Source organism: Lemur catta, chromosome 1, assembly GCF_020740605.2.
Source record: "Lemur catta isolate mLemCat1 chromosome 1, mLemCat1.pri, whole genome shotgun sequence".
Taxonomy (NCBI): Eukaryota; Metazoa; Chordata; class Mammalia; order Primates; family Lemuridae; genus Lemur; species Lemur catta.
In genome coordinates, this window is record NC_059128.1 from 66724496 (window position 1) to 66738599 (window position 14104).

General features: G+C 36.3%; 2 gene segments (V, D, J or C); both read right to left on the minus strand.

The window, feature by feature from the left end:
• Window positions 1–2367: 2367 nt before the first annotated feature.
• LOC123630538 lies at window positions 2368–3069 on the minus strand. The segment is given in 2 exon segments: window positions 2368–2789; window positions 2958–3069. Coding segments are annotated over 2 exon segments (471 nt in total).
• Window positions 3070–8499: 5430 nt separating this feature from the next.
• On the minus strand, window positions 8500–10129 carry LOC123620740. The segment is given in 2 exon segments: window positions 8500–9866; window positions 10032–10129. Coding segments are annotated over 2 exon segments (441 nt in total).
• Window positions 10130–14104: the final 3975 nt, after the last annotated feature.

Sequence of the window (14104 nt, forward strand, 5' to 3'; positions counted from 1 at the left end):
TCCATGTCAAACCAGACACACCTATACTATTCCATTATCTTCAATTTTTAAATAAATTCCTTGTAACTCAAAAAGAAAATCCTTTTGAAACAGAACAGGCTAAAATCCGCCTGAACAAACATGGTTCCAACTTGCAACCTATGCAACATTTTTTAACAAGACCAGGAACTAGATGAGCTTGGAATTTGTCATTCCCTTTTGTACCAATGACACATCTGTGTCAAAACACCACTTATTTGAGTTGGTACAATAGAGGTGAACCTGCCTTCAGTACTTAAACTGTTAAGAAAACCCAATATGCCTGTTCATTTGTCTAGATCCTTTTATTTTCTTTTTTGTATAAAATTGACATATAAGAATTAATCTGAAAAAAATTATGGATCTTGTCTCTCTCTGCATTTCAATCCTAACCTCACCAGCAAACCAGATCTATCAGAGAGATATCCATGCAGGAAGCTTGAGTGTACAGAGAAACAAGCACAGACAACTACTGCTTCTTCTCTGTTCCACAACCTGCTTCATGCTCTAGCAGAAGCTGACGGCTGGAGGCCAACAATGGTGCAGGCCCTTTCTACTCAAGAGCCATGTAACCAGTATTGACCAAAGATGGTGTCTGGAAAGGCCCTTCCCATTCCCACCAACAACTACATAGGAAACAGAATGAGGGAAAAGGTGCTGATGTTGAAATCCTTTTCTCCAAGAGTACATTGCACTTGACAGAAATCACAACAATCATTTCTCTCAATAAATGTAAAAATCAAAGGAGGACTGCCAGCAACACAGGTGGCAGTACAGTCTTGGAAAATTTATGAAAACAAAGTATAATGTCTTTGAAATTTAATGTGGACCTAAAGCACAATCTATAAGAAGCACCCGTCCCCCGACCTTGTAAGGTTTTTAACAAAAAAGTTACATAAGTGATTCAATAGATCAAATGTCTGGTGAACCCAAGAGCCATATCAGTGCTATCCAAAGGACAGAATTCATATGGCATCAAAGTTGTCTTGAAAATTTCGGTGCCTAATGATGTCTAGAGAAAATACGAAACTCTCATATGCCTAAAGGACAGTGTTATAGCAATTAAACAAAAAGAAAAACCACAGCTCTCTCCCATGAGTTTTAAGTAGTCTTCATTTTCCACAGTAGTACGTTTTCTAGATGTGTCTTGTAAACCTCAAAAAGTGTTGGAAAGCAGATTTCATTTAAAGGAAATTTACTTTAAGATAGATGCTTCTGTAAATGGTACCAATTTTGTGTCCATTCGAAATATGTAAGTTGTACTGTTAAAAACAACAATGAAGGAGATCATTATACATGTAGAAACACACACATACACACACACACACACACACACACACGCATCTTTACCCATTGTGTTCCCATTAATATACAGTATCTAGAGTGATGGTTTATGCACTTGTCTTTTAAATCATATAGAGAAAAAGAGAAGATACAAACCAAAAGCACAAACTTACTGGCTTTATATTTACCTATACAGTTACTTTTACCATTTGTTGTTCATTATTTTTTTGTGTAGCTCCTGGTTACTACAGTCTAGTCCCATTTCATTTCAGCCTGGAAAATTCCCTTCAGATTATCCTGTAGGGAAAATCCACAAGCAATGAACACCCTCAACTTTAATTTATCTCTCGATTATCTTAATTTCTTCTTTATTTTTGAAAAAATAGGTTGCCAGATATAAAATTATTGCTTGACAGTTTGTTTCTTTCAGCACTTTCAATATGTCATCCCGCTGCCTTCGGACTTCCATGGGTTCTGAAGAGAAACTGACTGCTAACCTCACTAAGAACCCCTTGCATGTGATTAGTCATGTATCACGTGCAGCTTTCAAGATTCTCAATTTGCCCTTGTCTTTGGACAGTTTGATGATAAAGTGTCTCAATGCGAAATTTTTTGCCTTTATCCTACTTGGTGCTTGTTGAACTTCTCGGATGTACAGAATCATGTCTTCCATCAAATTTAGGAAGTTTTTGGTCATTATTTATTAAAATATTCCTTCCTTTTGCTCTCATTCCTACCCTCTGGGACTCCTGTTATTCTAATGCCTGAAAATTTGATAATGTCTCATGGGCTACTTAAGGCACGGTTAGTGCTTCTTTCTTTCTTTTTTCCCTCTTCCTCAAACTGGATAGTTTCAATTGAGTTATCTTCAAGTTTGTGGATTTTTTGCCTTGCCTGCTCAAATCTGCTGTTCAATCTCTCTAGTGAAGTTCTTTTTCAGAAAATGTCCTGTGTATAGCCATTTCTCCTTCCTGAGAGAGTTCTGAGTTACAGGAAATACAGGAAAACCTTCTGTATGAGTCCTGCGGGTTTTCCCTCCAACCATACACCTGTGCTGCCACAGGCCTAGCCACTTCCTGTCTGTGATGGTGATTCCCTCCTTTGGTCCCTACAGCAGGTGATGTCACAAACAGAACCCTGAGGTTTTTGTACACCTCCCTCCAACAATCCTCTCACTGTGGGCTCACTCAGGGCACAGAAATAGATCGCTGAGTCCCCCACTTGTGAAGCTGAGATGACAAGCTTGATGCTTTTGCTGGCCTTCTGGAAATTCAATGAGTAGCGACCTTCTGTTGCATTTTGCTGGTTATAGGAGTCCTGACGAATAAGGAGAATCATCTCCCCACTGCTGGGCTGCTTGTACCAGAATAGAGAATAACTAGTCACACTTGCACTGGTGTCATATGTGCAGTCCAGAGTCACAGCCTCCTTCTCCTGCACCAACATTGCTGGTTGGGACTGGGTTACTTTCTGGGCCATACCAGATCCTGAAGGAAAAAAAATAGAATCAGAAGGTTTAAAGATAAGTGGTGTGGGACAAACAAATTCTATTTTTACACCCTGTTACCCTCCTTCCCAAAATCTCCATAAGACAATTCCTGAACCCCCAGTCCTTAGATCACAGAGGAAGCATAATCCCACTGGGCCATCCCTACCTAGCCACACTGAAGCTGTGACCACCTTCATCAGGCTGCAGAGCAACATGTTTGGTTCTTCTTCTAGAGGGAAAATATCTTGTTCTCCTTCAATTCCAGGACTGCACTGTGAGATGAGCCTGACAGGATGAGAGAAAACTTACTGGGCTATGTGCTGCTGCTGCTGCCCTAAAACAGGAAACAGAGGTTTCCTGGTGTAGCAAGTGGGTGTGTGTCATGTCAAACTTCTCTTTGTACTGGCTCAGAATCTCATCTAAAGCAAACTTTTTTTTTTTGATTAATCAACTCTTAATGTGGTAACAATTAAATCTGAAAACAAGCATAGGTATAGTGAAAAGAATATTGATAATTCAACTGACTACTATATTCAGTCATTATGTCTGTGATGGAAATGGGAGGTAGGCACTTATTTAAAAGTAACACATGTATATACTACTGTCATGCACTCATAACGACTAAATTTTTTAAATTAAAATGAATAAATAAAAATTTTAAAATACTACATGTAATGGATGATGGAGACAACATAAGATGTGATAATCATGTATCCTCACATCTATGTATGTTGTTGTTTCTCCTAAGGTGGAAATTAATCACATTATGATAAAAAGGCAAAGCTGTTTGGACTAATCTCTGCAAATCTTTCGACTTCATTATTGATATAGCAATATTCCTCCTCATTTCCAATGTCTGTTCGGTGCCTATCTTGGGGCAAAACAGCAGAAAAAACTAATCCTCCTTTGCTGAAGAAGTTCACAATGAATCCCTTAGACATTGAGTCCTGTCATAAAGGTCCCCTTCACTTTTAAATTTTCACAACCCACCTCTGTTCATAAGATCTAGATTAGACACCAGAGTGTGGTCATTAAGTTATTAGATCTTTGAATTTATATTTTTCCATTACCCTAATTGGAGCCCTAAATGAGTCACAAGACAGTACATTCTCTATGCCCAGCTCTGAATGGGATGTATCCTAGATGACCCCATACATCTTCCCAGGACAGCTGATCATAGCAGCACTGATTGTGAGAAAACTTTCCTTGTGTGTGAACACTATAGGGAAGGCCATGCCCTGGGGTATTACTCAACAACATGGCAAACAACAAAAACTCACTGCCTATCATAGGCTATTTCTTAATACAGCAGCCATAGCTTATCCTCCTTGTCTCAAAATAATTTCAGCTTTGTCTAAATTGGTTGAAGCATCTTCAGATCTTTCATGGAATCACCATTAAATCTGATTAAAACACATACAGTACAACTGTACTGCTCTCTAAAATACCCAATATTTTTTACCAGTTTACTACTTATGCAATATTAATTTCTCCTTATATTAATAGTATTCAATTCTAATATATGTATCATTCAAAAGAGTCTCATAAATTGTACTTCTGTTATTCAAGAAATGTCCATTTCCAGAAGAGATATTTTGGACAATATCATACCTACTTCTTAATTAATTTTGTTTTTTAAAGTCTTATCTTCAAATTTTAAAAGGGATAACGTGCAGCTGGTTATGGGATAACTACTCCAGAGTCCGTGATAAAATCCAGTCCCTTAGCAGAAGCAAACTTAATTCAAGTAGCTGAACTTGTGACTCTCCACGGAGCATGTCAAATTACAAAAAATACATACAAATATATATTACAAAAAATATATAGAATGGCAGTCAAGATGTTTTAGTGTAGTTCGCCACTTCCAAATACTATGGATACAGTGAGGTTTCTTAACCTTTTAGCTTTTTCTCAACTTTCTCATGTATCTCTATAAAACTGGACACCAAATACAAAATTATTTGATGTCTTGATGCTACTCAAAGAAATTTCCATAATAAATACAGAGCTCCACAGTATGAAAGACACTATAGAAGCTAGGAAATAAATGCTTGAGCTGATGATCATGCTAGACATGCCCTTTTGACTAAAGTCCTTATGCTAATACCTCTTATAGAACAAGAAGACAAATCCATGGAGAAGTTAAGTAATTTTTTCCTTGATGAGTTATTGATTTGTTTTATGAATGAAGATTAGATATATGAAAGCCAGAAAGGCTTCCTGGTGGAACCAAATGATCTCAAAGAACTTGCTAAAGCCATCCAGAGACAACTCATTGCAGAAAAGACATATGGCTGCCATATTAAACAAACATTTAGGGGGAAACTTTTCTAGGATAGCAGGGAATGTAGCCAGTTCATGTGTTTTTTTGGAATCCAGAAAATCCCATGAAGACTGTAAAAATGAGATATGAACTGGAATATTGTCTTAAGAAAACAGAGTATCTCCAAAAGGGTTGTGTACAATTATATTCCTTGTGTCTGTTATGAGTATTTATTGGTAGTAGTCTTTTTATTTTTTACATAGGTTGAAGGCATCTCCCGTTAGAAAGACACAGCAACTCGCAATAGCTAAAAGCAATTTGATTTTGTGTTCCCTATCTATGACATTTCAAATTATCTGTAAGTAGGAGAACATATATTTTGGGGACAGTTATGTGAGTTTTTACCCTCACTCAGGAACTTTGCTTTTTTTATCACCTTGTGATTCTCTGAAAATGTGGAAATAACAGATGGAATATTAAAGCTGATATTCAATACTGCATCAGACATCCTTGAATTCCCATGGCCTAATATATTATTACCCTTAGCCCTCATGGCCCTGCAGTATTCCCCCTTACAAAGTCATGTGTTCTCTCACTGTGAACTGGTCACTAGTAGGTTCATATTACTCAGAATGTCCTGAACCATACATATTCCATTCTTTTGCAAATTTAACCAGATAAATAAACCTATGATATTCAGTCCTTTCATCAACAGGGACAGGTTGGGTTTCCTGGTCTTTTATTTAATCAATCTTCACATGACCTAAATCTGGGTGACTTCTGAGAAAAATTCCAGAGAATGATTGCCTTTGAACCTCATAGAAATGGCCTTTGTGGGTACTGTTTATTACCAGTTCAGCAGATAAAGCACAAGGAGTTCATCTGTGGTTAGTTTGTACTGATTACTATGACATCATCCATCTTTAAATGACAAGAATTAAAAAGTTGCTCACATTAAAGATCTTAAACTGAGGTTCTCTGGAGAATCTTCTGAAACAGACATCCATAGAAGATGAGTGCTAAGATCGTTAAAGTAGCATAGTTTCCTAAACTAGACAGCTCCATCCAAGTCTAATGGAACAGAATTCTTTGGAACCACTATCATATTCTCCTTTGCATTTTTTCTTCCTTCAGTAGTATCTTCTCATTTAATTATAGAACATTATATATTTCTAACTTAATCCACTTTGTTCTTTTGCTAATAAAACAATTTGCATAGATACACACTTTACTTAAAGCAATAATCACTCTAATGTTATAATTCAGCTCTACAAAGCCATAGCTAGTGCAACCAACTTAAAGAATTGTGGGAAGACCTAAATAGTAACCATACCCAAAGATGGCTAAAGTGAATTTTGATCAATCAAATTAGCATTAAAATGTTACAAAAACGTCTGCTGATAAAAATTTAGGATAGAGTCGGTACAATTAAAAACCCTCAGCTGAACCTCTCCATTATCAATTGCCATGGGGTTTCTTTTGCAGAACTATAAATCAAATCTCCAAAGATATTCAAACACTGGAAATGATGAGTTATTCCTGTGAAATGACTTATGAGTATAATACATTGAGGTGTGGAGAAACTGGTGCATGAAGGCAGAGATGGAAATCAAGAATGTACTTCCTCTAATCGATAACTCAGACTTCACACAAGTTTACATATTGTATGTTCCATTCATATGACATTCAGAAAAAGATAATGGAGCAGAGCAAGCATTTGAGGATGGGAAAGGTATGATTGTGAAAGGATAGCACAAGAGTGTTTTGGGGGTGATAAAACTGTACTGCATGTTTGGGTGATGGTTACATGAATCTATAAAATGTATTAAAATTCAAAATTCACAGACTGAACTACACACCAAAATTAAAAATTAAATAAAATTTAAAACACTTAGAAAATAAAATAAAACAATTAACGTTATATCTATTTTTCTGACTAGACTCTGCCTAATACATATATCATTTTCTCAAAATGGAAAAGAAAAGCACCAGCCATGTCAACTGTGGTAGGAAAAATAATGTCTACAGAAAAAAAATCACATTCTAATTCCTGGAATCTGTGAATGTTACCCTTTTATGGTGGAAAAAAAAAAGACTTTTCAGTTATGATTAAGGGAAGGATACTAAAATGGGAAGATTATCCTGGATTATATGGGCCTTAAGGGCAATCACGTGCATACTTACAAAAGGGAGGCAAAGGGAGACATGACAACAGGAGAAGAGAAGCCAGGGTGACCACAGAGGCAGAGATGAGAGTGAGAGACCACAACCGGCAGCCATCAGAGTTGGAAGAGGCAAGGAACAGATCCTCTCTTATAGCCTCGGAAAGGGTCTCTACTGACATCTTGATTTCAGTTTAGTGAAACTAGTTGCAAAAATATTTCTGTTGTTTTAAACCAGAAAATTTGTACACAGGCAATAGAAGAAAATACACCAACCTTGGTATATTTGTTCCACATGTTTTATTCAGTTTCATTGATCTATTTGTTTCAATCAATGCCAACATCAGAAGGTGGTTTTACAGTAAATTTTATTACCTGTTAAGGTTTAAAGCTTAATGTGTCTGGATCTGAGCTAACTGTGTACTGGCTCTGCACACTCTGGCTAAAGAATTATTTTTCCTTCCATTGGAAAAATTGCCATCTAAGTAAGATACAGCAATCAAACCAATAGCAATTACACACTCTCTCTCTCTTAACCAAGAAATAAACCAATAGAGTATGAACCATGATTACCACTCACTCCATTTTCAGTCTTAGAGAAAATGGGCCAGCCAAGAGTCAACTTGCTTCTACTGGACCAGAGCTAGTGGTACAGAAACACCAATAATAAAAGCCAGTTGAGGTGCTGGGCCACAATCCTGACCATCCTTGCTTAGCTGTTCTAACCCTAATTTAATCCAATAAGTTTCCCTATAAGAACAAGCCACTTAGCTAATAACTAACAACCATAACTCAGCTAAGAGGGATCATTCTCACTATGCCAACTGCCAATTACATCCATCCATAGGAACAATATGAGGGATCTTCAAATTAACCTACCCAAGACCAGGGGTGGGAGAATTAGGGAATTAACTATGTATGCAACCTCTTCATTTCCATTGATTTATCTACAACACTAGAAGATACCACTTTAAAAAGAAACTTATACTAATGTTTAATTCAGTCAAAATATGAAAGTGAGGCAGGGATTTATAGCAAGCTATTTAAATTACCCATTAGTCCAAATGCTTTCTGCAACCCACTATTAAAAATTGTGTAATGTAGCTAAAAATCATATATGAAAAACTTCCTCACATACCCCAAAAAGAAAGATAAAGGTAGCAATAGAAAGTAAATGTCTGGGAATAAATTTAACCATCTTAAAACAATGAAACTTTATGGAGAAAGAAAGGCATAAATAAACAGCAAGAAATAAAACATTCTTGAATAATCATGTAAACAAATATAGTTTTTAAAGAGTTTTATTCTTCACAAATCAATTTATAAGTTTCATTCAACCACAAAGTCTAAATCAAAACTTTGAATATAGCATAATTCACTTTTTCCTTCTTTCTTTAGAAAACATCTACTGATTATTCATTATGTGAAAAAGCTTGTGCTAGGTTCTGCAGATCCAGCAGTGATTAAAACTCACATCTCCCCCTCTTATTTCTATGAGAGAGTAAATATGAACTGATACTAATAGTATTTTGAAAAAGAAGAATAGATTGGTGAGTTTAATCTGAAACTCTCATTCTCAGATCATTTTCTATCTTAATTTCCCTCAAACAAACTGTATCTATCCTAAATAGACTCTAAAGGAAAACCTAAGCCACATTTTCTCAACAAGAAACAGCAGGTAGAAAGGGCTGTCAAATTTTACAACCAGTATAGAGAGTGAGAATATAAAAATGACTGTGACTTACGGAAATCTCTCATGGAGCTATTAAACAGCATGTGTTTGAGAAGATTTGATGAACTGAGAAATGCTAAATTCAAGATGTAGTATTCAGTAAAAAATCATGATCATAATAATAATAAGAACCTATGAAGAAATTAACCAAACTTTAGCAAAAACTTATCTGGGCACAGAATTATCAATTTCATGTTTTCTATATTTGTCATGTAATGTGCAATCAGAAAACAATAAGAAAAGCAATTTTTGAAAGGTAAGAGTTGAAAGTCCATCTGTAGTAGGGATTGTGATATTGATACTGAGGGGATATTTACAGGAGAGGAGTCTGAATAGCAAAGGTAAAGTCATCTTTAAAACCTGCATTTAAAAATAAAGCTTCACTAATTCCCTCCAAAAATCCACTATGTGGAGCTTCCTGATTGCTGAACACAGGGACGGTGACAGGGCCAGAGAGGGCATGGAAGTTCAGCGCCCCTTCCTCTGTACCTTGCCCTATGCATCTCTTCATCTGACTGTTCCCTTTATACTATGTAAATTGAAGGTCTATGCCAAAGGAAAGGCAGTGTGGCTTCAGCTCCAGTCTCAGGTTTGGGTATAGGTTACAGGTGCCTGGGAAGCAATGTGTATTCTCTGCACAGAAGTAGACAGCTGAGTCTCCAGGTCGGGTGCCTGCAATGCGCAGGGAGAGATGTTTGGCCGTCTTATTTAATAAAACGGTGAATCTTCCTTCGCGTTTTTCGTTGCTATTTGAACGAATGTCTGTGATGAATTCAGGACCTTTTCCAAGCACTTGCTTATACCAAGGGAAGTAGTCTGAGTTGCTGTTTGAGTAAGAACAGTTGATAACAGAGGTGTCTCCTTCCTGGACATTCAGGGTAGGAGGATGCAGCCCCACATTCTCTCCTCTTCTTACACCTGTTCACAAGGAAAAAGAGAAAGGAGAAGGGTTGTCAGTTAATTATTCCCTAGAGTTCTATTTTTCTACAGTAACTAAAGGCAGCCTCAGTAAAGCAAGTTTTCTCCTGGACATCTACAAAACATCCATTAATATAGTCTTTTCCCCAAAAACCCTCAACTCACAGTCCAGCTGCAGCCACAAGAAAATAAATAAAATGTGAATAGATGTCATCATTATTCTTCCTAATTAGCAGCAGTGACAGACCTGCAATCTCCAGCCATAAGAGCTACTTATATCATCTGGTTGTCCTTCCTTTCTCCAGCACTCATAGTGGTTTCTCACAGTGTCTACCCAGCCAATAAGAAAAAAGTTCTGCTTCTGTTATAAACCTATTCATTCAGAATTCACTAAAAGGAACCCTCTGCATATTTTGCAACTACAGAGGTGCACTACCATCTTGTGGTCACATCCCTAACTACCGTACTTCCTGGGTAAATATTCTCTTACCATATGAGGGACTCAGATGCATAAAAGCACCAATAGGTGAAACAAATTAGGTTTTAGATCAGAGATTAAATGTACAGTAAGAGTGTAGAGATCAAGATTTGTATTTAAGCACACTAAGTCATTGCTAATAAATCAGAAAGAAGTAGATGTTGTTGATATTTATTCAATAATGGACCGATTTTATATGTTTGAAATCAGGAACGCACAATGATTCAAAGAAAAAATTAAATACTTTCCATTTCAGCAAAATCTACCATCATGATTTGTCTGTTGTTCAGAAACATTCTTTCTGAAAGGAATACGTCAGCCAAAGATCAGAGTCAGAGAGAAAAGACTACTCTGTTTCAAGTGCCTCTGCTCTCAGGTTCTGCTCTGCCACGCCTGGTCTTGCCCAGAGCCTTGCTATTCCCAGAGAATTGGCAATACTGAAAGTCAAAACGTGGAATCTGTCTTCAGTAAAGAGGAATGTGATAAAAAAAAAGGGGGGGGGAATTAAATCACAATGATGAAGACGCAAGGAGATAAGTTCCATGAATTATTAATACTCCAAACATAGAAAAGTGTGAGCCATAGACTGTTGGTTTGCCATGAGAAATCTGACATGTTTTAAGATATCTCTTCCTATAGCTTTGTGGTTTGCATTCTGCAAAATGCTGAATGAGAGAGGAAAAATTCTCAGAAAACATTGATAAGCAGATTTTAAAATGTAACTACATGCAAGCTTGTTATTGAGGTGTTTGTATCTTCTGAAATCAAAACGGATAATATCAATAGGGCGTGTCCTTCGATACAATGACGAATCTGTAGTAGAACTATCCTCTAAAGGATGAGTCAAACCTCCTGTCATGGATTCTTGCTGCCTTGGCCATTGCTGGCTTAGATTTTACACTACAATTTTTCTCCCAAACACCACTACAATGTTCTTCGCAAAGATATTGATAAAATCATTCAGTCCTGTCATTTTCCAGTATTATGTCTCTCCTCCAAAAACCCTTTCTCATCTACTTTGATTTGTTGATTTTTTTATTACTTCTGTAAGAATAAATATTAGGGAATTCTAAATAATACCCATGTCTCATAGGGGAATAGTACAAATAGAAAATTGACCCTAAAGATATGATCATGAGAAATGGTTTCTAGGAAACTAAGACAACCTCATTTCCAGAAGGAAACCCCCTTTCTGTGATTTGTACTCACTAGTCCTCTAGAGTTACAAAGAATAAATCTAATCTCTTATTCACATCTCACACCCTTAAAGATTTAAAGACAGCTATGGTGAAGAATGTTGTCTTATCCGTCATTCCGGAGTCAGAATTTTAGTTCAATATTTGCCCTTTTGAGTTATAACATAAAGAACTGAATGCAGGGATCTGAATATGACCACTCACAGGGAGCACAATGTTCCATATATTAACTACAGCACTGGTATAGCCATCCCCTGGGCAGAATACCAAGTCCGTGATTATTTTGTTGAATATTACCTGATCATAGTTTAAGTGTCGGCCCAGAAGAGCTTTTGTAGCACCTTCATGGGTTGTCAGCTGATAAGGACAATGTTCTCCTTAGCTTCCCAATTTCAATGATCATTTTTTGGCAATCTGTGTGTGTGATAGTCATTATATTCATAATCTTTCTTCAAGACATGTCCACATGGCATAATAAATATACCTTGCTGTTTTTAGGAAAGTCCTTAGAAATATATCTGGGTATTGGGGATGGCATCATCCCTTTTGGCTCACTCCAGGTAAAGCCAGTGAGTGGTGAACTCATTTGCTGCTAGAATAACAGTGGCTCAGTCTGAGTCTCCTTTCCTGCCCAAAGTGGCAAACACAGAAATTGGAATTCTCCCTTCTCATGGTCAAACTGATTGGACCAAGGCTTTCCCAGACCCAAACTGCAGAGATCAAAGTGGCTGGGCTTCCCTTAGACACTTTGTCTTTGTTGAGCAATATGGTCCTGGGGGAAAGGAGGCAGAAGAAAGAATGCTAAGGAGGAAATGAGGAACTCTAGTTTCTTTCTACTCTCAGCTGATTTACTATCTAATTGTTTCATACAGGCATCTTGGATATAGTGCCTGTTTTTGTAAAATGAGTCTGCACCAAAGGTTTTCCAAGATCTTTCCTAGCTCTAAAACCCTTTTATGCACTTTAAGAAAGCAGATATTTACTGAGGACTGGTTGTGTGCAGCATGGAGTGATACAACAATGGGGAGAAATCAACCTGCCTCATAGAACTCCAAGAACATTTTCACATGCACCTGTAATTTAGTGAGTCTGAGGTTGCCCCTAACCAATCCTTGCGCCTCTTCAGAAGCAGAGGCAGGATTCTCACGATGAGTTCCTATCTGGATTTTCAATCCTCCTATACTATCAGTGATGGATTATGGATCAAGGGGAGCCTTAATCCATAGTAAAATGGAATAAAATGGGATTTTACTCACTAAATGTAAAGACCATCACAGATAGTGATATGTGGGTGGACTTCATGGCTGAGTCTTGGCTAAGCAGAATGTTCTTTTCTGGAGATCTATTTCATATATTTATATCTACAGCATATCATATGTTTCTTGAAGGAAACATACACACACACACACCTCTCAGCAACTTGGAAAACCTGGAAGAGGGGAGGAATTTCCTGATATGTTAAGCAAAAGGCACTTTCTCAAACATCTTGATTGCCTTCTGGCTTCAAGCTCTGCTCCTTTCCTACAAGTTTAGTTTGGGGGTTCAATATTATATAACTTGTGGGGCCCAGTGCAAAATAAAAATTTGGTATTCCTTGTTCAAAACCAAGAAAAAACACCATTAGGTAATAAAATAAAAAGAGGTTTTAAAAAATATTTTATTACTTCTAAAACACAATTGGGTTTATAATTATACATAAGAATATAAACTTACAAACTGCTAAAAAAAAGGGTGCCATAATTTCATTTATATAATAATAAAACTTTATTAATGTGATATCTTGATTAATCATAGGATTTTTTTTACTCACTTTTCTGCAAATCAATTTATTAGGTTAACAAAATTTATACTTCTGGCAATTTCATTTTCAAGCACTATAATTGAAAGTGATGTCAGGTGCTCCCAGTAAATGCAAGATCTTAAATAGATTTTTCATCATTTCTAACTTTGAGGAGGATATTTTGTGGATGCAACTGATACTGGAGCTCTTAAAAGTATTTTATATACTGTAACAACGTTAACAATATCATCTGATGAATTATTTTAAACATAAATTTTAGTACATCTACGTTTGATGTTCCCCATGAAATAATTGTTCTAAAAGGATTTAACTCTTCACACAAATCAGTTTTATATAAATATGAATTTCACTGTAGATGTAAATTTATGAGTGACATTTTAATGTTTCCTCTGAAATTTTGTATAGCTTATGAAAATTGTATGAGAAACTGAACTTCAAATATATGAGTATAGTTCACAGTGCTGATTCATGTATACTATTACTGCATCTCTAATTATAAGAAAAATTAATTTTTAAAATTATCGTCTATATTAATAACTGGTACATTCAAAACTTCACATGAAAATAATGTTTTTTTCCATCAGGCTACTATCTTTACACTTAATTTCTATTAATATATCTAAACCTGCAGATATTCACTTTGTAATATTATATCAATTATCAAGACCAGAGTTTATTAACTTTTTGAAGAATTCTACTCTCCAATATACTTTATTGCAACATTCATGTTTATGACTTTATTTTGTAATATTTAGTGAAAAAG